Raw genomic sequence first — 26,459 nt, 5'->3', positions numbered from 1 at the left:
TTTTCCCCAACTTTAGCAAGTATCCTATCTGCACACCTCCCTTCTTTACCAAAAGTATGTAGTTTTTCTCCCTCGGTATCGTATACCTATCATCGACGAAGACGTCACGGGTAAGACGACACCTGGGTAAACATTGGCAGCATTTAAACTTCTTCTAACCGACGCTCCACAGTGTACCCGAGGAAGGCCTATTAAGAAGGCCGAAAACGTTTGTACTCCAGTTAATAAGGCTAGAAATTAGTGAGAAAGGTTTTGTGCTGTTAGTCTTAGAAATAGTTCTAGCTACATATGCATAGTAGAACAGTTATTGTCTTAATGAAGCCTTCTTCAACTGCAAACAAAACAGTTTTAATCTACACAATTGTACCAAAAACATTTATTGGTAAAAACTCTGACTGACATAATAAAAATATAATAATTCCAATTAAATTGTCTCACTTGATTTAAATGACAATAAATCTGATTTATAGTTACAGTTTCCTGTTGCATAGAATATTCTATTTAAACTGTTTCATCTTTCACTTGTAATTAGTAAACTCTTATCAGTTATACAAATAAATGACAACAGGAGCCTACCGATTACAAATCAAAGACGAAGCAACCTGAATAAAATATTTAACAAAACAGGAAGTTGTTACTTGAACCAATTCATAAACTCACCTGTCCTAAATTGTAAACATATACAAATCTACTAAATCTCTCTCAAAAAAGACATGTTTGTTCTTTATAAAATATATATATATAAGGCGAATAAATGAATAATTTCTTACAGATTGAATATACTTCGATTATTTTTCATTAAACATTAAATCAATAAAATATTATTTAACTATGAAACTCGTGAAAAAATTTTAGTTATTACCATCGTTTAATATTTAAAATGTAGAAAAGAAATAGAAATGGCTGAAATTTTGTAATATAACAGAAAAACATAAACATATTATAAAATGCATTTGTATGAGAAATTGATTAATTTTGACACGTGATTCAGAAAAACTAATAATTAAAATAATTCGAGATTATCTTTCTAAATATTTTGAAGGCGATTACACATTTTTTTTAATTATACATACGTAAACATGGAGAAACTCACACTGAGGCATTCCATAGCGGTGCCAGGTTGATGCTGAAAGGCCATTCTATACGCTTCCTCCACCTCTTCCAGCCGAACCTGGATCAACCTCCGTCTTCTATCCTCTTTCTTCTAACTCTATTCGTCCGAGACTAGCATTATGTAATGGAAACGCCTATTGGATAATTCCTAATTACGTCATCAAAATTGATTAATAACGTAATTTTTTAAAATTTAATTATTAATTTAAAAAAAAAATATTTAATAAGTTTAAATTAAAAAATATAAACTTTAATAAAAAAAATTAAAAATAAATAAATAATCCAATATCTGATTTTACGATTTTATTTCTGATTTTTATTTTTAAAATTTAATTTTAAAATTTTTTAATTACGTTTTACAAAATTTATTATATTGTGAAAATGATTTATGAACATTAAATTCATTTAAAATGAACTAATTTATAGAGAATGGAGTTAAATAATGTTTATGATGTAAAAATTTCTTATTACAAAAACAAAATAAACAATATCAAAAATGGGATTGTGGGCCTGGCCAAATCCATAATGGGCTTACTAAAAGAAACCTTCTTAGTGCCCACAGGGCTGAAAGAGTTAAAAAATATAATGATAATAAGAATGTAACAATGGCGATCTGCCAAATGGGATGCCTTTCAGGAGAACTTTCTATGGGAAATTGGCCCGTAGAAAGTCCTTCTTTTGAAGTACAATACAAACTTACAGAAAGGATAACAATGTATATGTTTTAACGGGTACGAAATACGGACAGTCTTAGACTTTCAGACAACTCGCTCGTTCCATTTAAAGCAGTTTATGTATATAAACTGCTTTAAATGAAACGTTAGAATCGAAGCATGTCGCTACTATTGCGCTTTCGTGTCAAGCCGAAACAGAAAAACCTATGCGCGGAACTCGGTTTCGTTTTTAAGACAATGATCCAACTCATCGGGCGATGTTAATACAGGAGTTTCATCAATACGAAAACAACTTTGAAGTGGTTTCTCATGCTCCCTACTTATCTGACCTCGCTCCTAGCGATTTTTGGCTTTTTCCAACGATAAAGGACACTCTCCGTGGTCGCACATTTTCCAGTTATGCCGCTCTAGCATCAGCGATTTTCCAGTGGTCAAAACAGACACTAAAGAAGCGTTCGCAGCGGCCATAATGTCATGAAGTGGACATTGTGAAAAATGTGTACGTCCGCAGGGAGATTATGTTGAGAAGTGACAGAAGTTTCAATTTGTTTGTGTAAGTATTTTGTCAGAAAAAAAATGGGAGACCTTAAAACTTGAATGCACCATGTAGTTAAATCCCATTATAATTCAATTGATGCGTTTACTATTGTTTTTATTTTAAAAAAAAACTGACAAGGACTGTCGCACCACTTTCTCGGCACTCAAACAGGAGGTTAAGAGCAGAAACTCCGAGAATTTTCAATTATAACTTCTAAAAGTTAGAAAATAAATAAAGCAAAAGCCTTATTTGTGGAACAGGAGTGTGTTAAAAAAAATTGTGAATGCCAACAACGAGTAAAATTTTCATTACGTCTGATTCCACTTGTAAAATTTCAAAATATTTAGTCCATAGTATCTTGAGATATTAATATAAAGCAAAATATATACTGTGGCATACTTTTGGGGGTGATGTGGCTGTTGGATCCCAAAGAGACTTTAGGAACAAATTTAAACTACGAAAATTTGTCTTAAAGAACAAATCTAAAATTACATTTTATTAATGAATAATTCAATATTTCAACCAATAATAAATAATAACTAATTATTTCGTTTCTTATTATATTTTTTTAATTAGCCTATAATAAGAAAGAGTGCTCGGTTATCAATCGCTTACTTATACTATGTGACTGGGTTGCTCTAGAATAGTGGTGCGCAAATAATGGGTCGCGAGAAAATTTTTCAGGGTCGCCAAATTCAAAGAAGTTTATTTAACAATAAAAAAATATAAGGCTTTTTTCAACAGGTATCACGTACCAGTAAAATAGTGAAATGAAATTATATTATTTATAAAAATAGAACTGTATTTTTGAACAACAAAAAATTGTCTGTATACAGATAGAGGATGACTGACGGCTTGCGATTTCTAATACAAATCCGAACATAGAAGCAACTATGAGCTCTTTGCAAGCGCATATCTCACATTGAATTCTTATGATGTAAACATTTTTTTTAAAGTATTTTTCATTTTTTATGCTTTTTTATTTTATACTTTCAAATTACTACAATTTATGTGGATTTCGATTACATATAGCAACAGGTACAACAAGTAGCAGTTCACCTATTGTATAAAAGAATATTTCTTGATGGAGACCTTTTGTGAGAACTGTATGATTTGTAAAAAAAAATACACTGAAATGCTACTTCTTGTAACAGATCAGTTAAAATATTTGTCTTGTCTTTATTCATCTGATGAGGATGTAAAGCTGAAACATGTAATGAATTTGAATAAATGTTTCTAATGCCATTGAGAAGTCTTTTGGCAAAATTAAATATTGGAAACCATTCATTTGGATATTCTTTATAATTTGTTAACTAAAAACAAAATAATTTTCTATAGAGCTGCTTGGTTTGAGATTATCATTCTAATTTCAATTTGATAAGATTAATTAAATAAATAATCTTATCAAATTGAATTTAATCAAATTGAAATTAGTAATATAAAATTGAAATTAATTAATAATAGATTAAATAAATAAAATTAATAAAAAATCAATTCTCCATAAAAATTGCAATATGCCCTTGGTATGATTTTCAATACCTTTGAATGTAGTTGATTATCTGTGTATGTCCAAAAATCTTTGTGAACAAAATGTCACAGTTAATTAAAATATATGGTATGTTAGGACCATTAACCACGATACATCATGATTAGTGGTTCTAGTAGTTAGTATTCCTGATACTTCAGTAGCTTAACCATTTGGATAATTCATTGAAATGGAGTGCTGTACAATATCCCAATGATGATGATGATGTAGTAATGATGAAGATTTAGTAATTTTTAAGAAAATCTAAATCTAGAAATGATATCCTAATCCTAACTTAATCTGACATTTTAACTATTGAAGATAAGAAAATTCCAAATTTAAAATTTTTAGAATAATAATAATTATGTACAAAAAAACTGTTGTTTTAAACATACAAATGAATACTGTAAGAAATATNTAAATTAGCAGACTATTTATATACTAGCTGTTACCCGCGAGGATTTTGCAAGCAAACCCCATTTATATTCAGTATTTCAACAACCATAGAAATTGTTTTATAATACCTGCCGCCGAGAATAACGAGAATTGCCGAGAATCGAACGAACTGTTTTCAATTTGATCAATTTTCTGGAACGTTTACAATCTTTCTATAATCGAACCAATATGCAATAACAAATTCGAATTTAAAACGGTTCGAACATTTTTAAAAACGAAATAGATAAAAATATTTATAACAATGTCTGAAATGTTATTAATTTAATACACGTACCGTGTTTCCCCGAAAATAAGACATCCTCTGAAAGTAAGACCTAGCATAGGTTTTGCTGGATTGCTAAACATAAGGCCTCCCCCGAAAGTAAGACCTAGCAAAGTTTTTTTTTTTACTCGTAACGGTCATCGACAGATGCCTGAAAGTGGCCGTTGGCTTTTTGAAAGTACAGCCACTTATTGGTCAGCAGACAATCACGCCACACGGTATGATTTGCATAAAACTATGGCTTGGGTATCACAGATTTGCGTAACGTTACGGCTGCTAATGGCTAATTGATCGGCCGGGAATCACGCCACATCACAAAAGTAGTTCGTTTATATTTAATATGTCCATAATATACAATACTTTATGATGTCCGAAATAATTATTCTTAAATTTATATTAAGTTTAATCGAGTTAATAGTTATTTATCGGTATAAATGAAACACTTCATTTATTACAGAAAGTTATCAGCCTTCCAGTTTTATTTACATCGCCTTTCTTCATCATTACTTCGATAGCCATGTTGTGGAAGTATTATGGATGGACTATTATAATTGGATTCTTGGTCATATTTCTCTATTTTCCTATACAAGTTGCTTTGAGTAAACTATATTCAAAATTGAGGTAACGATTATTTTAAATTATATAATTGGTATTTCAGACAAATAGAGGGAAAAGTTGTTGAAATATCTAGACTTCAAGAAATATTTGCTGAAAAAGTACTTCAACAGGTACAATTTTTATTTTAAGTAAATAAGCAGTATGGTTTTGTTTTATATGGGTTGTATATCATCAGGTACTGTATAAAATGATATTTCATTTAACTTTGTGTTTCATCCAGCATAGTTCCAGATGATAGCCATTTAAACAAACATTTACAATTAACAGAAAAACATTAAATCTCTTTAAAGTATTTTATTTATGTTTTTACTCTTACAAATAACATTTCAATCTGATTTTCCTGAATATATAGAGCAAAAATTTATTATATCATTTTGAATACTCTTCTTGAGAAGAATACATGCAAATTAGAATATTGTGTAGTATTAAATAGTACTCTGTTTCAAACATCATATGCTGGAGAAACATGAAGAATCAGATTCAGTGGCACCAGGAGTGGACTAATCTTTGAAAGATTTGATTACTAAAATATTAATCTGAGTGACTTTTTTTAAATAAATGAAATTTAATTTTTTTTGGTACAATATAACAGTTTAATAATTTTTGCTGATTATATGTTGTGTAGAGATGCAAACTAAAGCAAATTTATTAGGTTGGAGTTTCCTTTAGACCAGTTCTTTATCAAGAATAAATAAAATAATTAAGCTCCTTGTTTATCAATCAATTTACAATCAACTTAACAATCTACAGTACCTTGCCAAATTATTAGTTTCATCGACTAAAATCGTACATCATATTTTTGTACTTTTTTCTTGACAAGGCAATGTCTTGTCTATAAAATCACACTGCTGTCAATGGCTGGACACCTTAGAGGTATGAAGGAGTACATGTCAGGAGTTGCAATTTGCCACAGAGGATTTGGTACTCAAATCATGCGCACATAAAAGAAATCAGACTTGTGGGTGGTCGGGACTGAGAACTGGGTCAAAATAAAATACGAAATGATGACCCTGTTTCTAGAAACAGGCATGAGTGCGAGATTTGTGCATTTGTTACTCGTTGGGAAGTTCGAAATGCGAATGTTGTGAAATTGAATTTTGATAAACACGTGACAACATTACACATGTATTCTCTTGCTCTCAATAAAATGAATATGTAATTAACGAAAAAACCAGCAATAATTCACTTCCAAACGAACGTTTTCTACCGTGTTCAACGGTCATCATCAGGTTCAATTCCAAGAATTTGAAAAAATTGAATCTTGAAGTTATGTGCATGCCCAATGTAGAGCCTTTAACAAAATTAGTCCTGTAATTGGTTTCCTGTTTTAAAAATTCCAATGTTTATATAAATACGTAAACACACATGATGTATATCTGTTATATGTCAAAATACGCCCTCCACGAGTCCTTTTTCTGAAATTGATGGCTGTTCGCCAACGAGTCCATTTCCTGAAATTGATGGCTGTTCCCTTCTTGAATGCTTTAAATATTTCTAGCTGTTCGAGATATTTCAGGCTGGCCTGGTGCTCACACCATTGTATTAATCGTGCATTATCAAAGTCCACCCTGACATCATCATCTAGGGCAAAAGAAGCCAATGCCATAGTGGAAAGGCATTTTTGAATTGAGTATTTGTGTTCCTTGATCCTTGTTTTAAGGCAGCATGCGGTAGCACCAATATATTTGCCCAGACGATTCACCCTATGATCGTAAATAGGGATAGAATATATTCCTGGGATACAATTCTGCTCAAATTGGTCCTTGTCATTTCTTAAACAAGAGAAAATGGTCGGCAATCTCCTGTAAGTGATCCTTTTACTCGTATAACAGGCTATTTGTTTGTAGGTGTTATGAAGGATCCTGTTGTAAGTAATAGGAACAAAGGACAGGTTTCCCGGAAGAGCCACATCCATAGGTTTTTCGTGGCGTGCTACTAGCTCATTAATTAAGCGTGTAGGGTAACCATACAGCCTAGCTACACTTGAAATAGATTCCAGCTCCATTTTCCTACCCTCTACTCTCGAACAATGAGTGAAAGCCCTTCTTATTAAGGTCTTAAAAGCAGAGACCTTGTAACCAAAAGGATCATGTGATTTGGCATGTATAAAAAGCGAAGCATATGAGTTCTTACGGAACACCTTAGTTGTTAATCGACCCTGTTGTTTTTTTTTTTTTTTTTCAAACTCTTGGAATCGAACCTGATGATGACCGTTGAAAACAGTAGAAAATGTTCGTTTGGAAGTGAATTATTGCTGGTTTTTTCGGTAATTACGTATTTATTTTATTGAATTTTCATACCATTAGTGTTGTTATGATGGATGATTATTCTCTTGCTCTCATCATTTTGATTTTCTTGTGTGTTCCTGACACCTCATTTGGATCCTTTTGACCCATTAATTTCACCAAAATGCCTCGTGGATGACCTCGTGGTCATGGCTGTGGCCAAGGCCAGGAAAGTTTGAATGATCATGCTCAAAACCAGCGATACCAAAGAAGATTGGAGAATGAGAACAAGACTCGCTGTGAGCGTCAAAGTGATCCCACTTACTGTAGCCAAGAATAAGCCCGTGACCATGCAACCTGTTGTAACCACGGCAGCAATGAAGCCCACTGTAATCTATGCCAGGACTCTGAGTATCGGTGTCAGCTTTTCTTCACTGGATAGTGCTTATTTTTCTCTTTTTCTTAGAAAATGGTACACAGTTGAGCCCTGATTCTCCGAGACATAGTCTTGTTTCAAAAATGGCCTTGCTGTTTTACTTGTTTTTTGTAATATTGTTTAAGGAATTAGTATTTTATCATGTTGTTATTCTCTATTATATCAAAAACACTTTTAATAAATTTTTTTGTGTGGCAACACTCTAAATGTAAAAAAATTTGCTTTCTACTACAAAAAGGAAATTGATAGACATTCTTATCAAGGTATGGCAGCATAGCCCACTTAAGACAGCAAAAAAAAAAAAATGTATAGAGAGTATTCCTCGTGATATAGAAGCATTACTGGCTGTTAAAGGTGATCATTTAAAATACTAGTTTAATTTTTTAACTTCTGTTATATTCAAATTTTTATAAGCAAAAACTTACTTTTTATTTCATAAGACTTAGGATTATTTAAAATATTAATATTTATTATCAACAATTGCATTTTTATTGAATTATTACTTCAAAAACCAGTAAGTCATTAATTTTTGCTTGGGTCTAATAATTTGGCAAGATACTGTAGTTGTAGGGATGGAATTCAATCATTTATTAAGTACAGTACCTGTAGTCAAAAGTGTCAATGAACATGCATGATAATTTTTCATAATTTGTTCTGTGATAAAAATATTATAGTAATTATATATTNCAAGATTTATTGAAATGACAAATATTTGAAATTGTGTAGTTAAACATCCTGAATTTTTTTCTGTTTTTATTATATGAGGTTGTATTAACACAATGAAAAATTATATCTTCTGTATTCATTATTGTTGGGCAATTTTCTATAATTGCCAGTAGCAACTTATCTATTTAAATACAATATCTGTTATCTTTCTTTCATTGAGCATTTTATAATAAAAAAATGATTTGTGATTATAGCAAACATACAGTATTATTTTGTTGAGTGAAATCCAGCTCTTGTTATTGCTGCAAATGACTACATTGTACTCATGAGCATTTTCACTTGACATTACCACTGAATATTGGTTTTTCATCTATTGTCAGTCTAAAAGTTTTTTGTATTCAAGCAGTGAAGTCATTTTGGCACATAATCCAATAAATTTTATCCAAAACTTAGATAATAATCCAAAATAGTCCAAAAATCCAATACAATTAATTGTAATCAAAAATACAAATGACAGACCATAAAATTTGTAAAAAAAAAGTAGTGTTAATACCATACTTTACTTTTATTCACAAACTTCAAGTGCTTTCAAGTTGTCTATCAGTAGTATCTTTAATATATATTAGGTGCTTGAAATGTTTGTTTTGAAATTGTTTTTTATTTTTTAATATAATCTTTTCTAAAACTAATGCATTTCTAGACCAAGTGCTTTGGACATTTGCCTTTAATGAAGGACATAAAAAAGTAAGATCTGTTTTATGGGCTCTGACAACGTTATCTCAGTTAATATTTGACAGGCATTATCTGGTTGCCTTTCTCACTTGCCTTGACTGACATATGAGTATGGTAACCTTTTGTCCACAGGATATAGTCTGATTTATAGATGAATCTAAAACTGATAGTGGCACAAGTGCTAGCATTTGTGTAGGATGATAGGCAGGGGCTTCTTTGTCCCATTGGGTAAGTTTCCTACTACTCGTATTTCAAGCAGAATTGCTAGCTATTACTTGATGTGTTTACACTATTTTACATAGAGATCCTCTTAATAAGACTATCTATCAATACATTGTTTCTGACAATCAAGCTGCCTTAAAGGAACTTGACTTATCAGGTTACTTTTGCACTTGTCTGGGAGTGCTGTTTGCGTCTCAATGAACTGGTTATCTGCTACAGTGTCTTATTCTTGTGGATGCAAGGAAATGATTCTACTTTGAGTCCTAATGACATCCCCAGATTTTCTTCAGAGGTCTCCTGTCTTTTTTAAAGAAACTAGACTTCTGAAGTAATTCCTTGCGGGCTGTTCAAGAGACCTTTTAGGTCACGGTGCATTTAGCCCACTTTCACAACAACAATAAAACTAATGCATTGGTCTATTGGTGCTTCAGTGCTATTATAATCTCTTTATAAACTGATTTGTTGAGGTCTACAGGAAAGATTTCTGCTGTATCAATAACTTCTTCAGCTAATTAAAATTTTTTCCAGCCAGGAAATTTTTGTTTTGGGGAAAAAAGTTGGATGAAGGAATATTAGGTGAATAAGGAGCATGTAGCAATAATTGATGTAAGTTCATGAAGTTTTGCCATTACAATTGCAACTGTATGAGCTGGTGCATTGTCTCAATGAAATACATCTTTTTCTTGGTTATTTGTAGTCTTTTTTAAATAAATTTTTTTTCTTTTTGCTTTTGTAGATTATTATTAACATGCCCTTGGAATGCCAAGGATTTGTGTCATCCATGACTTTACAACCTGATAGGATTCATTTTGTTTTTTAGAAATTTTATAGAAATGGGGATTAGCTTACTTATATTGTTTGACTGCTTTTTAACTCTGGTTTGTAGTAATTGATCACATTAGTTGTCATGAATCTCATTAGAAAATTGAATGGATTCATTGTAAAATTGAGTATATTTTGTTCCAGTATCAACAAATGCAGCACCCAACTTGCTGAAACCTTTGACATACTCAAATCTTGGGTTAGGACACCGTACCATTTAATTGATATGCCCATAACCTATGCAATCTTATTTATTCTTAATTCATTCTTATTTCGAAGACACAAATCAGATGAACTGTGCATATGTGTTTTGGATTCTGTTTAATTTGTATTTCATACATTCCATTTTAATGTTCTTTTTTAATACTAGTCCAACTGATGATGGCTGTTAAAAAAATGGTGGAAAACGTTTTTGTTATATAAAAGATTTTTATTACTGGATGGTTAAAGATGTTATTTATATTACCTATTCATTCTAATTTGGTAATCTTGCAACACCATATTATGGATTTTGTTGATACTTTTTTCATTTATTTGCTGTTGATTGTCATCTACTCTGAGGACTACCTTCCAAGCTCCCTTATCTACTCTGAGGACTACCTTCCAAGCTCCCTTTTCCATGTTTAAGTAATGCTGTTAAATAGCAAAAATTTTTTTACTATTGAAAACAATGGAACAGATTTTGATAAATCTGTTCCATTGTTTTCAATAGGAAAAGACTAGAAAAAAAAAGATTTACCAGTCTATGTTAGTTTTAATTTCAGTTTATCATACCCTTATTGATGAAATATTTAATGATGGCATAATGCTCAATATTATTCATTATTTAAAAGAGTCATCACACTTAATTTGATTGGCTAACAAATAAAAAATGACTTGACAGATGATTATGAAAGTTTGCATATTCGTACTAAAGATGAAGGATTTAAATGACAAAACAATAGAGTTTTGCAGCACCAATTCTAAATCAAGTTGCAAACTTGACTTAGAATTGATGCTGCAAATACAGGATGTTTTGGAAAAGATCTAAATTATTGTAAAATTTCATTAAAAAATGAAGCTTGCAGTAAAAGAAAGATTAACTCAAAAAATTTTTTCTTACAGAAATTAATACAAAAGCTGAAGCTGTTTTGCATACATATAGTGAACCTCAACTTTTAGTTGCACAAAGAACGTCCAACCAGTAACTTATTTCTTGTCAGGTACTGTTTCAACAGAATGGTGCACCTACTCACTGGCAGTTTTCTTACATAATTTGCTTGATAATGGATAGTTTCGTGGATAATGGATTAGCTGTGGGGACTAACAATCTGGTCTCCTAGATCGCCCAACATAACTCCACTAGATTTCTTTTTGTAGGGTTATGTGAAAGACAATGTGCACTGAACATTATTCATAATGTTACTATTTTGAAAGAAAGGATAATTTATCTCTTTGAATCTCCAATGTTACACAGGAAATGTTAAACAACACTTGGCAACAAATCAGTTATCAATTGAACATTCTTTAGCAACTAAAGGAGCACATGTTGAGGTTTGCCAAATGTATGCAATTTAGCTTTAGCTTTTGTATTAATTTTTTAAAAGAGAGAACTTTTTGAGTTAATCTTTCTTTTACTGCAAATGGCATTTTGTTACTGCTTCTTTTTTTAATGAAATTTTATAACAACATAGATCTTTTTCAAACACCCTGTATTTCAGTGTCTTCAATTGTTTTGTTCTTTCAATTAAAAAAAAAAAAGCTTTAATTGAAATGACTAGCAATTTTTCCTTATATTTTATTATTTATATCAAAATTGCCTTATAAAAATCTTGAACACAGTTATTAGTATTTTTTTAGTTACATAAATAGTTCTGCTTAAACTTTGTAAGTATATCTGGTTTCTTCATGATCACATTATTTTTTTTCAGAACTCAAAACATTGTATTTCAAATTATTTTATCTTTGTCATTTTAGTCACTTATGCTCTTTAAAATAATTTATTTGTATGAAAATTCAATCTTTACAGTGTTATATACAGCCTAAAGTACATTCATTATCGTCTGTCCTCTTACAGAGTGATGATGATGAATGATCATTTTAAATGCTAAATCAGCATAATTAGCAAGAATTTTTCAAATCACTATATATATTTTTTCAATAATTAAAAATGATTAATATGCAAATATATATTAATTAAAATACAGAAAATTAAATATCTTTCAATTTTAAATAATAAAAAGTCCTATTTATCTTTAAGTAATTTAATTGTTTTTTAAGTTTAAATGGTTTAACATTAGTATTTGTATAGCTATTTTATGTCATATTTATAGTAGGGGAAAAAACTAAAAATGTATTGAATGACTTGTTAAATTAGACCAGTTAAATGTTTTAAATATTAGTCTAGTATTTAGGATGATTGGAAAAGTTTTCAAATTTGTGTGCTTTGTTTTTGAAATTAAATAATTATAAGTTCTTTTCAAAATTCTTGTGTTTGTCAATATCCTTTTTGATTTAGTTATTTTAAATATTGCTGAAATCATTATTTTTATAATTATTCATTATTCAGTAAATAAAAATATAATTTATTACAGTTTGAACAAGAAAACAGAAGATTATATGAAGAAATGAACACATTAGTTGATGAAGTTAGGTGAGGATTTATTATTATATTATATTTTTTTTCGTATTCTGGTTTCAGTTTTATGTTTTACATTATTATAATGAAATCTGATATAAAATAATGAAAAATATTTTGATTTTATATGTTAACATAAAAACTACTTGATACACTTGTATTACCAAATGATCTGACATATTTTCTATCAGGCTATATTAAGGCTAATTAATAATAGATATAATTTTTTTCATCCAAAATGTTAAAACTTAATTTATTTCTAATTATTAAGTTTATCATGAGATGGCATCTTAACCACCTAGTTTATCCAAAGTTTTTTGCATTTATTTATTAATTCAATAAATAATTCAGCAGATCATTTGGTTTTGATTTATTTGTCTAAATATTTTTTATGAAGTTTTATATACAGTTGATCCCCTATAAGACGGTAGATACGTTCCGTTCTTTATGAATCAATTTTGTAGGAATCACAGCCAATCACAGCCCGACACGTGTGAAGTTTACGGACTACGGCTGTTTGAAAGGTTTTCTTCCATAAAATTAATCGATTCGAGACTAATCCAACTCAACATTTCCAAAATATGTATATTTTTTTTGGAAATAATCCGTATAAACTACTCTATAAACAAAAAATTGTAGGATTACTTACCGAGGATTACTTACCGAGTGGTCACCATTCGACATCGCCGTTGCTCAAGCTTGTTTTTGTCGCGGAACAGCGCAGCAAACCGCGGCCGTGATTTCTGATGTTATTTTTCTGCAAAAACTTTGTTGAACTTTGGAGACATCATTAATATAAATAATTTTAATCACCATTGAATAAGAAATGTTTCTTTCACAAGAAATGTATAAAATTACAGTACTGTATTAGACTTACGGTACCTAATTTACATANATATATTCATTTTTTTTAAAGTATTTTTCATTTTTTATGCTTTTTTATTTTATACTTTCAAATTACTACAATTTATGTGGATTTCGATTACATATAGCAACAGGTACAACAAGTAGCAGTTCACCTATTGTATAAAAGAATATTTCTTGATGGAGACCTTTTGTGAGAACTGTATGATTTGTAAAAAAAAATACACTGAAATGCTACTTCTTGTAACAGATCAGTTAAAATATTTGTCTTGTCTTTATTCATCTGATGAGGATGTAAAGCTGAAACATGTAATGAATTTGAATAAATGTTTCTAATGCCATTGAGAAGTCTTTTGGCAAAATTAAATATTGGAAACCATTCATTTGGATATTCTTTATAATTTGTTAACTAAAAACAAAATAATTTTCTATAGAGCTGCTTGGTTTGAGATTATCATTCTAATTTCAATTTGATAAGATTAATTAAATAAATAATCTTATCAAATTGAATTTAATCAAATTGAAATTAGTAATATAAAATTGAAATTAATTAATAATAGATTAAATAAATAAAATTAATAAAAAATCAATTCTCCATAAAAATTGCAATATGCCCTTGGTATGATTTTCAATATCTTTGAATGTAGTTGATTATCTGTGTATGTCCAAAAATCTTTGTGAACAAAATGTCACAGTTAATTAAAATATATGGTATGTTAGGACCATTAACCACGATACATCATGATTAGTGGTTCTAGTAGTTAGTATTCCTGATACTTCAGTAGCTTAACCATTTGGATAATTCATTGAAATGGAGTGCTGTACAATATCCCAATGATGATGATGATGTAGTAATGATGAAGATTTAGTAATTTTTAAGAAAATCTAAATCTAGAAATGATATCCTAATCCTAACTTAATCTGACATTTTAACTATTGAAGATAAGAAAATTCCAAATTTAAAATTTTTAGAATAATAATAATTATGTACAAAAAAACTGTTGTTTTAAACATACAAATGAATACTGTAAGAAATATTTTTTTTTAATGATCTGAGCAAGAATAATACAAAGGTTATTCTTCTTACATCATTTCTATGTGAATTTTAGTCCTTTCTTTGTTTGATGATGTATGAATGCGAGTTGAAATTTTCTAAAACTGCAGCTCCCAGTCTATTGAGATCTATGGACTGCTTCAAAAATTCAAAAATTTTTCAGACTCCAATAAATATATATATATGTATGTATGTATGTATACCCATGCATAAGTTTGTGTGTATGTATATAAACTATATTTTCAAATAAGAAAATTTCGTAGTTCTTTGAATACTGCATTTATAATAAATGCAATATTCAAAGAAAACCATGAAAAAACCTTAAAATGCAGTGATGAAACGAATACTGTTATTTGATATATATTTTTCTTCTGAAGAAGGTCAATAAAAAATGACTAAGTGTTAGAAGAGTAAAAAGTATCACTGTGTTTTAAGGTTTTTTTATGGTGGGGTTAAGAAGATTTAGTTTTATGTTTGAAAAAACTCAACTCTATTTTAGTTTTTATTCTAGTAATGTAGTTTTAGGGTATAAATGCATATTACTAGATACTTTCTGAACATTTTGCAGACTGTCTGTATAAGTGATCTGTGGACCCAGTTTGGAAATACTGCTCTAAAGCATAGATAGAAATTGTTCAATGTTTTGGTACAAGTGATAAAAAAAGAATTGTAATTATTATTTTAAATGAGAATTAATTTGGAGGGAAATATAAATTTTATATTTAGAAGAAATGATAATATTTGATCAACTTATAAATTGTTTTGAAATTAACATATAAAATTTTGATTTTATTTTAATTATATGAAACTGATTATTTTAAATTATATAATTGGTATTTCAGACAAATAGAGGGAAAAGTTGTTGAAATATCTAGACTTCAAGAAATATTTGCTGAAAAAGTACTTCAACAGGTACAATTTTTATTTTAAGTAAATAAGCAGTATGGTTTTGTTTTATATGGGTTGTATATCATCAGGTACTGTATAAAATGATATTTCATTTAACTTTGTGTTTCATCCAGCATAGTTCCAGATGATAGCCATTTAAACAAACATTTACAATTAACAGAAAAACATTAAATCTCTTTAAAGTATTTTATTTATGTTTTTACTCTTACAAATAACATTTCAATCTGATTTTCCTGAATATATAGAGCAAAAATTTATTATATCATTTTGAATACTCTTCTTGAGAAGAATACATGCAAATTAGAATATTGTGTAGTATTAAATAGTACTCTGTTTCAAACATCATATGCTGGAGAAACATGAAGAATCAGATTCAGTGGCACCAGGAGTGGACTAATCTTTGAAAGATTTGATTACTAAAATATTAATCTGAGTGACTTTTTTTAAATAAATGAAATTTAATTTTTTTGGTACAATATAACAGTTTAATAATTTTTGCTGATTATATGTTGTGTAGAGATGCAAACTAAAGCAAATTTATTAGGTTGGAGTTTCCTTTAGACCAGTTCTTTATCAAGAATAAATAAAATAATTAAGCTCCTTGTTTATCAATCAATTTACAATCAACTTAACAATCTACAGTACCTTGCCAAATTATTAGTTTCATCGACTAAAATCGTACATCATATTTTTGTACTTTTTTCTTGACAAGGCAATGTCTTGTCTATAAAATCACACTGCTGTCAATGGCTGGACACCTTAGAGGTATGAAGGAGTACATGTCAGGAGTTGCAATTTGCCACAGAGGATTTGGTACTCAAATCATGCGCACATAAAAGAAATCAGACTTGTGGGTGGTCGGGACTGAGAACTGGGTCAAAATAAAATACGAAATGATGACCCTGTTTCTAGAAACAGGCATGAGTGCGAGATTTGTGCATTTGTTACTCGTTGGGAAGTTCGAAATGCGAATGTTGTGAAATTGAATTTTGATAAACACGTGACAACATCACACATGTATTCTCTTGCTCTCAATAAAATGAATATGTAATTAACGAAAAAACCAGCAATAATTCACTTCCAAACGAACGTTTTCTACCGTGTTCAACGGTCATCATCAGGTTCAATTCCAAGAATTTGAAAAAATTGAATCTTGAAGTTATGTGCATGCCCAATGTAGAGCCTTTAACAAAATTAGTCCTGTAATTGGTTTCCTGTTTTAAAAATTCCAATGTTTATATAAATACGTAAACACACATGATGTATATCTGTTATATGTCAAAATACGCCCTCCACGAGTCCTCTTTCTGAAATTGATGGCTGTTCGCCAACGAGTCCATTTCCTGAAATTGATGGCTGTTCCCTTCTTGAATGCTTTAAATATTTCTAGCTGTTCGAGATATTTCAGGCTGGCCTGGTGCTCACACCATTGTATTAATCGTGCATTATCAAAGTCCACCCTGACATCATCATCTAGGGCAAAAGAAGCCAATGCCATAGTGGAAAGGCATTTTTGAATTGAGTATTTGTGTTCCTTGATCCTTGTTTTAAGGCAGCATGCGGTAGCACCAATATATTTGCCCAGACGATTCACCCTATGATCGTAAATAGGGATAGAATATATTCCTGGGATACAATTCTGCTCAAATTGGTCCTTGTCATTTCTTAAACAAGAGAAAATGGTCGGCAATCTCCTGTAAGTGATCCTTTTACTCGTATAACAGGCTATTTGTTTGTAGGTGTTATGAAGGATCCTGTTGTAAGTAATAGGAACAAAGGACAGGTTTCCCGGAAGAGCCACATCCATAGGTTTTTCGTGGCATGCTACTAGCTCATTAATTAAGCGTGTAGGGTAACCATACAGCCTAGCTACACTTGAAATAGATTCCAGCTCCATTTTCCTACCCTCTACTCTCGAACAATGAGTGAAAGCCCTTCTTATTAAGGTCTTAAAAGCAGAGACCTTGTAACCAAAAGGATCATGTGATTTGGCATGTATAAAAAGCGAAGCATATGAGTTCTTACGGAACACCTTAGTTGTTAATCGACCCTGTTGTTTTTTTTTTTTTTTTCAAACTCTTGGAATCGAACCTGATGATGACCGTTGAAAACAGTAGAAAATGTTCGTTTGGAAGTGAATTATTGCTGGTTTTTTCGGTAATTACGTATTTATTTTATTGAATTTTCATACCATTAGTGTTGTTATGATGGATGATTATTCTCTTGCTCTCATCATTTTGATTTTCTTGTGTGTTCCTGACACCTCATTTGGATCCTTTTGACCCATTAATTTCACCAAAATGCCTCGTGGATGACCTCGTGGTCATGGCTGTGGCCAAGGCCAGCAAAGTTTGAATGATCATGCTCAAAACCAGCGATACCAAAGAAGATTGGAGAATGAGAACAAGACTCGCTGTGAGCGTCAAAGTGATCCCACTTACTGTAGCCAAGAATAAGCCCGTGACCATGCAACCTGTTGTAACCACGGCAGCAATGAAGCCCACTGTAATCTATGCCAGGACTCTGAGTATCAGTGTCAGCTTTTCTTCACTGGATAGTGCTTATTTTTCTCTTTTTCTTAGAAAATGGTACACAGTTGAGCCCTGATTCTCCGAGACATAGTCTTGTTTCAAAAATGGCCTTGCTGTTTTACTTGTTTTTTGTAATATTGTTTAAGGAATTAGTATTTTATCATGTTGTTATTCTCTATTATATCAAAAACACTTTTAATAAATTTTTTTGTGTGGCAACACTCTAAATGTAAAAAAATTTGCTTTCTACTACAAAAAGGAAATTGATAGACATTCTTATCAAGGTATGGCAGCATAGCCCACTTAAGACAGCAAAAAAAAAAAAATGTATAGAGAGTATTCCTCGTGATATAGAAGCATTACTGGCTGTTAAAGGTGATCATTTAAAATACTAGTTTAATTTTTTAACTTCTGTTATATTCAAATTTTTATAAGCAAAAACTTACTTTTTATTTCATAAGACTTAGGATTATTTAAAATATTAATATTTATTATCAACAATTGCATTTTTATTGAATTATTACTTCAAAAACCAGTAAGTCATTAATTTTTGCTTGGGTCTAATAATTTGGCAAGATACTGTAGTTGTAGGGATGGAATTCAATCATTTATTAAGTACAGTACCTGTAGTCAAAAGTGTCAATGAACATGCATGATAATTTTTCATAATTTGTTCTGTGATAAAAATATTATAGTAATTATATATTCTTAAATAATTATTAAATACTTATTTCTTTAATATTCATTATTCTATTTTAACTATATTGCTGTAAGAATTAGAAAAGTGCTTATAAGTAAGAATTAAGGTTATCTGAATTGACAAATCTTTTTTATCATCTAAATTTGATTTTTGAATAAAAACTTAAGTATAAAAGAGAAAAATAATGAATTAATTCAATTGTTTAAAATTATTTTATATTTATTACATTATTTCTATTCTTATAAAATTTTTGTCAATAAAAATATATACACTCATGTCCAAAAAATTAGCATAATCATCCAATCCATTGATGAAATCTGGGTTAAAATAATTTTTGTTAGATTAGAATCTGGACGGAGCTGGGAACTTGATACAGTCCGATGAACATTGTGGAAAGAGATTAGTTTGGAGGTGATAGTATCATAGTACTACAGTAGATGCTTAATGACTGCATTGAACGCAATTTTTTTTAGAAGGTGTGTCATTACTGCAAGAAGGTACAGAGATGAGGTTTTTGAGCTGCATATGACACTTTTCTGATATGCTGGGAATACTGATTTAATTTTCTTAGATGATAATGACTACTGGTATATATAGAGCTTCACTTGTTAATGACTTTCTTGATATTAAAGATATTTGTTGCATGGAATGGTGAGCAAGATCTCCAGATCTAAATCCCACAGAACATGTGGATGCTGTAGAAAGACAAGATGCATTCTTTCAGTCTCCATCAAGTACATTCCAGGAATGTCCAAGATGCTGTTATTCAAGAATGTTGTTGGAAGCAAAGTCCAAGAATGTTGGACTTTGCTTCCAACAAAGCTAATAAACAACATTATAACCAATAGACACCCACAACTGCCATAAATAATCGGGCTATAATTTGGAGATATTAATTATAAATTACCAATGAATTTGACACTAGAGAGAACATTATAACAAATAGGTCTAAACATATGTTTGTTTTCTCACAAAAGTGCAAAAAATCACATCTTTGCAGTGTAATTTTTTACAATGTTCTCAGTTTTTATCATGCAAAGTAAAGCCAAGTTTTGGATCAATGCAAGAGCCCATAAAGATGCCTTCTAATTATCTAAAACCAATAAAAGACAAATTTTTATTGGTTTAAAGTTTTTATGTTTTTACTACCATTTTTAGTCAATTTTTTTCTAAATTTTAACCAAAAGATTTTATTTTTACCGGTATATATTATTATTATTGTTAACAACATTTTATTTTATTATATTTATTTATTTACTTATTTTTTGATTTATTCCAGTTTTATTTATTTTATCCAACAGTTTTAATACTTAGTTATTCCAGTTGTCACTATAATTATTTTTTAAAAATTTTTGTGAGTTTACGCATGTGTTAAATATAAATAATTATTAAATACGTTCTGTAATTTTTATATAGTTTTACTGATATTTTATTATGTATAAGGACTGAAGAGGAGCATAAGGCTCGAAATGCATATCTGTTGTAAATTATAGAAAATAAGAATCTACTTTCCATCCAAATCCTTTTCCATCAACAGGAATGTTCCTGTATGATTTGTTCTCAATAGCAACTTTATGCTATGTTCTAAAGAACATATAGCTATTAATCTTATTCTTTGAACTTTTATCACCTGTAAAGTATCTAGCACCATATCTACAACTTTGCACATTTCTACAAATTTGGAGGACCTGAACTTGTGTTGGGAGAGGCCATAAAGAAAGCACATCAACACATATATAATTATTCCAATTTTTAAATCCACTAATTTATCCAATTTCACAGCAATGTCTTTATTTGCACACAACTCCATAGTCATTTGCAGATTATTTTCTCCTGAAGTTAGATATCTTCCTGCAGAAACACTGCAGGAAGCTGATCTCAATTCTTTTTTTGATGTTTTTGTTTATTTATTTCTGGACCTTCTGATTTGGAAACACAATGTCTGACACTCTGGCAGATTAGAATACTATCATCAAACTGCCCCATTTTGATATGATGTTTTCTGCTTTGTCACATGCTGATTGGAATGATGACTGTTGTAATCCTGCACTTTTACTTTGAACATGCTTTACATTTTGAATGTAATGTTCTATTACTGATTTTTTCTTAAATCCACAGTCTGAAGGCAATATGAACACTACAAATTTCCTTTTTCATACTGAACTTCTTCACTGTAAAACTGAACAATTCTCTGTTTGACAGATATTTTATCTTTTCCAATTTTCTGTCTGTATTAAGCTATAATACTGTATGAACGACATGAATATAGTGCTAATGTAAACTTTGTATTATTGATCAAAAGCATGCAATCATTTACTATGATGCAATCAATCAGTATTTTTGTGGCATGACAATGGTTTACCTTGATTTATCTCAAAATACAAGTTCCACATAGTTTAGGATCTCGGAAGCAAAATTTTTTATGTGACATTAGTATCATTTTCATTATTATAGTGTGTAAAACTGTTAACTGTAATTTGAACAGATTTCACTATTAAAATCAGCAACAATTTTATAGAATGTATTGAAATGTCATAGTAAAATGTATTTTTAATAGTAAAATCTGGTCCTCAAATGTCTGGTATAAAATGTTTGGCTTTTTCTGTGGTTGTTGTTGTTGATCTTTGTCAGAAAGCAACAACATGCAACATATCACATGCCAATTCTGCTAGTGATAATATTGCAAGTGTTGCTATTGTCTGATACTGTAAAAGTAGCAAATTATGGAAGAAAGTAGCAAACTTTACTTTGGGCAAATTTTTACACAAACCATTATTATAGTCTGTCTATGGAAAGAATTTACTTGAGATCAATGTCATGCATGATGTCACTTCAGTTAAACCAATTAATGCATTCCCTAATGATGTTAGCACTTTTTGTTTAATATGTCATAAGCAATGTGTGAATTTTATTTTATTTTCCCTCACTAGATGGCAGAACAACTTTTCTATTAAGTGTGTTAATTTTTTATACCATGTATTAACTGTAAAGAATCATGCATTTAACAGCTGCTATAACAAATGTCCTTATATTCCAATACTAGAACATAAAGCTTTCATAACATTGTTTATAATGACATAATGTGTTTAACAAATGAGGAAGAAACTGGAAGTAACTTACCACAATTAAGTGATCAATGGCTGATACTCATTGGTTAATACCCAATTTGATTCTTTTCATAGACAGACTATAGAAAATAAATTCACACAACAATAACCTTGGAACAGCAAAAAAAAGATTTACTAACTATAACGTTTTTGAATGCTTTTAACATCCTTCTTCCTGTAGAATACTAAATACATGGAAAACATTATAGTTAGTAAATTTTTTTCCTGTTCCAAGGTTATTGTTGTGTGAATTTATTTATATTTGCAAGACAGCTCTCATTTAGACTATAGGAAAATAGGAAAGATGTGGAATTTGTCTGACCTTACCTCCTGTTCTCTCATTAATACTAAACAATCAACTTTTCAGTTGATTGTTTAGTATTAATGAGAATTATAATTCTTTTACATCTTTTCAGATGTAAAAGAAGAAAATTACACAAAAAAAGCTTAATACTTCAAACATGTAAATTATACTTTTTCTATGCTGATTTAATTAAATTATGCCTTTTATGTTTTTGATGCTTTTCCTGATATTTTTCTAACACATAACAACATTTTATCTACAATTTTTGTGATAACTCAGGATGTATTTTCTTCATAATTGAAGTTTAGACTATTTACAAAAAGTCAAATTAACTTTTGAGTCCATCTTTATCCCTTGTACACTACCATAGAAGTAACAGTTTTAAAAAATTGCTTTGAAGAATTCTTCTTAAACACAGGTAAAAATTGGTAGAAAACTTCACAAGGTTAAAAAAAGATCAAGTGTCAGTCTTTTCTTGTAGGTTCTGACACTTTTGCAATTAAAAACACAAAGAAATTCTTTACACCATATTATTTTTATTCACCTTTTAAACTGCTTCTGGCCCCCTAGTGGTAGTTACAAGTATCTACGTTATTTGCATACAGTCTAAACTTCAATTATGAAGAAAATGCATCCTGAGTTATCACAAAAATTGTAACTATATGCAAATAATGTAGATACTTGTAACTACCACTAGGGGGCCAGAAGCAGTTTAAAAGGTGAATAAAAATAATATGGTGTGAAGAATTTCTTTGTGTTTTTAATTGCAAAAGTGTCAGAACCTACAAGAAAAGGCTGACACTTGATCTTTTTTTAACCTTGTGAAGTTTTCTACCAATTTTTACCTGTGTTTAAGAAGAGTTCTTCAAAGCAATTTTTTAAAACTGTTACTTCTATGGTAGTGTATAAGGGATAAAGATGGACTCAAAAGTTAATTTGACTTTTTGTAAATAGTCTAAACTTCAATTATGAACATTTTATCTATCAATATGTATATTTTGAAGCCATTATGTTGAAGAAAAAATGAGAAAACCAAAAACACCTGCAAAAACAAAAAAATATTTAATGATTATTAATCATTTTCAATAACTTTAGCTATCATCATCATCATCAGGTTAAAAATATTCAAAGAACACAGGTGAATTGAACATTGTAATTCATCTAGTGTAGAGGTTTCATTTTAGCCTCCCTCTAACATAGAGATCTCTATTTGAAGTCCAGAAATAAATACTACAAGTAACACTAACAACCAGTCAGATAACAACTCTTCCTTTAAATTACAACATTCAGTTCACCTGCATTATTTTTTGAATATTTTTAACCTGACAATGATAGCTAAAGTTATCAAAAATGTTTGTTTATCATTAAATATTTTTTATTTTTGCAAGAGTTTTTTGATTTTTGGTTTTTTTTTTCATTTTTCTTCATTGTTATCTAGTTTGTCAGAAATGTTCTTTTTTATTTAGTTGTTTTCTTAATAAATGTTATGCTGCTGAATTTTCTGATTTGGTGAATTTTTGATATTAACATTAATTAACCTGACAACTGCTACTTAACACTGGTTATTATTAGATAAAAAAGAACACTACAAAAACCTAAGATACCAGCAAGACAGTTGTTACTCCAAGCATTATGCTTCTTATGCTTTTGATGATTAATGATGATGATTATTAAATGAGATCCATCTTTAGGTCACTAAGGCAGCACATGAAAGAACATAAGTAGTCTATTTACAAGTTGATTGGTAGCAGTATCTTTGTCCCAGTGGGCATTGGAGAGAGATGTGGAGGTTCATCAGAAAAGTTCAATGGTTATAAGGAATTGGAATGAATTGAGCTCAGTTTGAGTTGTGGAGTAATGCTTTATTTATATCTTAGAAGTATGTTAAAATGATTAATGCTTAAGATTCAGTAGCTGTAGTCAGCAGGTAGGCATCTCTCTTAGACAAATATGACATGGGTTATTTGATAAGTTAGTTACTAAATAGGTAGACATAGATGATGTACACTAGGTCATATTGATGCTTTTGTGATTGATTTGGTTGTAGAAAACACATTATAATGGTTATTGGTCTTATTATTTTTTGGATTTTGTTTATTTTATATGTATGTTCCATTAAATCTTGTATTTTTCAGTTAAGTTTAATTTAAATATATTGTCGTTTATTCCATTTTTGTTCCATTGGAAAATTTGAAATGTATTCAACCTTAAGTAATATAATGGACATTTGTCTTTTTGAATATTTGTGAAGCTGATTACGATCCAAAATATGAATGAAAATGTTACTTGTTGTAAATAAAGTTGGCTAGCTGAAAGCATTTTAATATTATGATGCCAGAGATTCAGGAGGTTGTTCATATAAACATAGTATATGTCCAGGGTGGCCAAGCTCCTTGATAGTCCGAGCCATTTTTCAAAATTTGAAATTTTTCGNCTTGTTGTAAATAAAGTTGGCTAGCTGAAAGCATTTTAATATTATGATGCCAGAGATTCAGGAGGTTGTTCATATAAACATAGTATATGTCCAGGGTGGCCAAGCTCCTTGATAGTCCGAGCCATTTTTCAAAATTTGAAATTTTTTGCGAGCCGCAATTAAATACGTATTAAAAATGTATGCAAAAAAGGTATTAAAAAATTTTTTTACAGAAATTATATTTATTGAAAGCATATAAACAAAAGTACAAAATATGTGTGTTGAATTTAAATATTAAAAACTAAACACATTTATTTTACTTCTTTTGATAATTCTTTAAAATTTGGTGAATAATGGTGACAGCACTTCTCAGTAATTCTTTCAGATGCTGGTTAGTTAATACTGATTGGTGTTTGGATTTCACGAATTTTAAAGTGGAATAAAATGATTCACATAAGTACGTTGTTCCAAATATTGAAATAATTTGACAAGCAGCCTTTTTTAATTCAGGATACTTCGATTCTGGTACAAATTTCCAAAATTCAGTAATTGACGTCGACTTATATTTTAATTGTAGAGCTTGGTCTTCTTGCATCTCTATTAATTCTAATTCTCCAGATGCTTTTTGGGTCATAATTATATTGGAAATGGAAAACTCACCTTGAATTATGTTAATTTCAAATGGATTCAGAAAAAAATCAAGAGACGATTTAAAATATTTCAAGTCTTGAAATCTATTTTGGAATTCCGTCAATATTCCTTCTAGCTTTTTAATATACTCGTTGAGTTTTTCTTGTTTAATATTGGAACAAATTTTTTTAATTCGAGGAAAATGACAAAATGTTTTACTTTTAATGTCCTTTTGAAAAAGTTTGTAATTTAGTTTGAAAACTAAATATACACTGTGCGAGGTCAGATATTATTTTATCTTTCCCCTGCAATTGTAAATTCAGTGTTTGCAAATGTTCCATGACATCAGTCAAAAACATTAAGTCTTGTAACCACTTGTCATCGTCTAATTCTGAATAGGTTATTTCCTTTTCTTTTAGAAATGCAGTTATCGGATCAAACAAATCTACAAATCAATTTAATACATTGTAGCTAGATAACCATCTAACAATGCAAAAGAAATTAATGTCATTTGGAAGTTTTTCGTCCTTTAATTCTTCAAGGAAATTTTTGAATTGTCGACGATTTTTTGCATTGGTGCGAATGTAATTTACAATGAGTAACACTGTTTTCATAACATCAGGATATTTTAAATATTTTGTAACGAGATGTTCTCGGTGAATTATGCAGTGAATCGGTATGAATTGTGGAATTTGAGAATCATCTTTTAAAAGCCCAATAAGACCGACTTTTTTACCCAGCATTGCCGGAGCTCCATCAGTTGCAATGCTTACAAGTTTATTAAGAGGCACATCAAAAGTTTTCATTATGGAATCTAATGCATTTTTAATATCGACACCGCGGGTTGACTCTTGAAGTGCTACTAAATCTAATAATTCTTCTTTAACAACAAAGTCAGGTGAAACAAAACGTATGAAAACTGCCAATTGTGGAAGATCTGTGATATCTGTCGATTCGTCAAGGGCTAAGCTGAATGCAATACAGTTCTTCAAATCATTTTTTAAATTATATTCAAGAGATGTATTAATTGCAGTTATGCGT

At 30.0% G+C, this 26,459-nt stretch overlaps 1 protein-coding gene across 1 annotated transcript in view; it reads left to right on the top strand.

The window, feature by feature from the left end:
- Positions 1-26,459, top strand: part of LOC111613082 (syntaxin-18-like) — a 72,092-nt gene that overhangs the window by 29,061 nt on the left and 16,572 nt on the right. The window contains exons 7-8 of the mRNA XM_023354393.1: positions 12,863-12,921; positions 15,667-15,736. Coding sequence (XP_023210161.1) covers positions 12,863-12,921; positions 15,667-15,736 — 129 coding nt within the window. The remainder of the gene's footprint in view (positions 1-12,862; positions 12,922-15,666; positions 15,737-26,459) is intronic.

This window comes from Centruroides sculpturatus, unplaced genomic scaffold, assembly GCF_000671375.1.
Source record: "Centruroides sculpturatus isolate CEXI.00-Female unplaced genomic scaffold, Cexi_2.0 scaffold134, whole genome shotgun sequence".
Classification (NCBI taxonomy): Eukaryota; Metazoa; Arthropoda; class Arachnida; order Scorpiones; family Buthidae; genus Centruroides; species Centruroides sculpturatus.
Note: the sequence above shows the minus strand (reverse complement) of the source record. Positions and strands in the feature narration are given on the sequence as shown.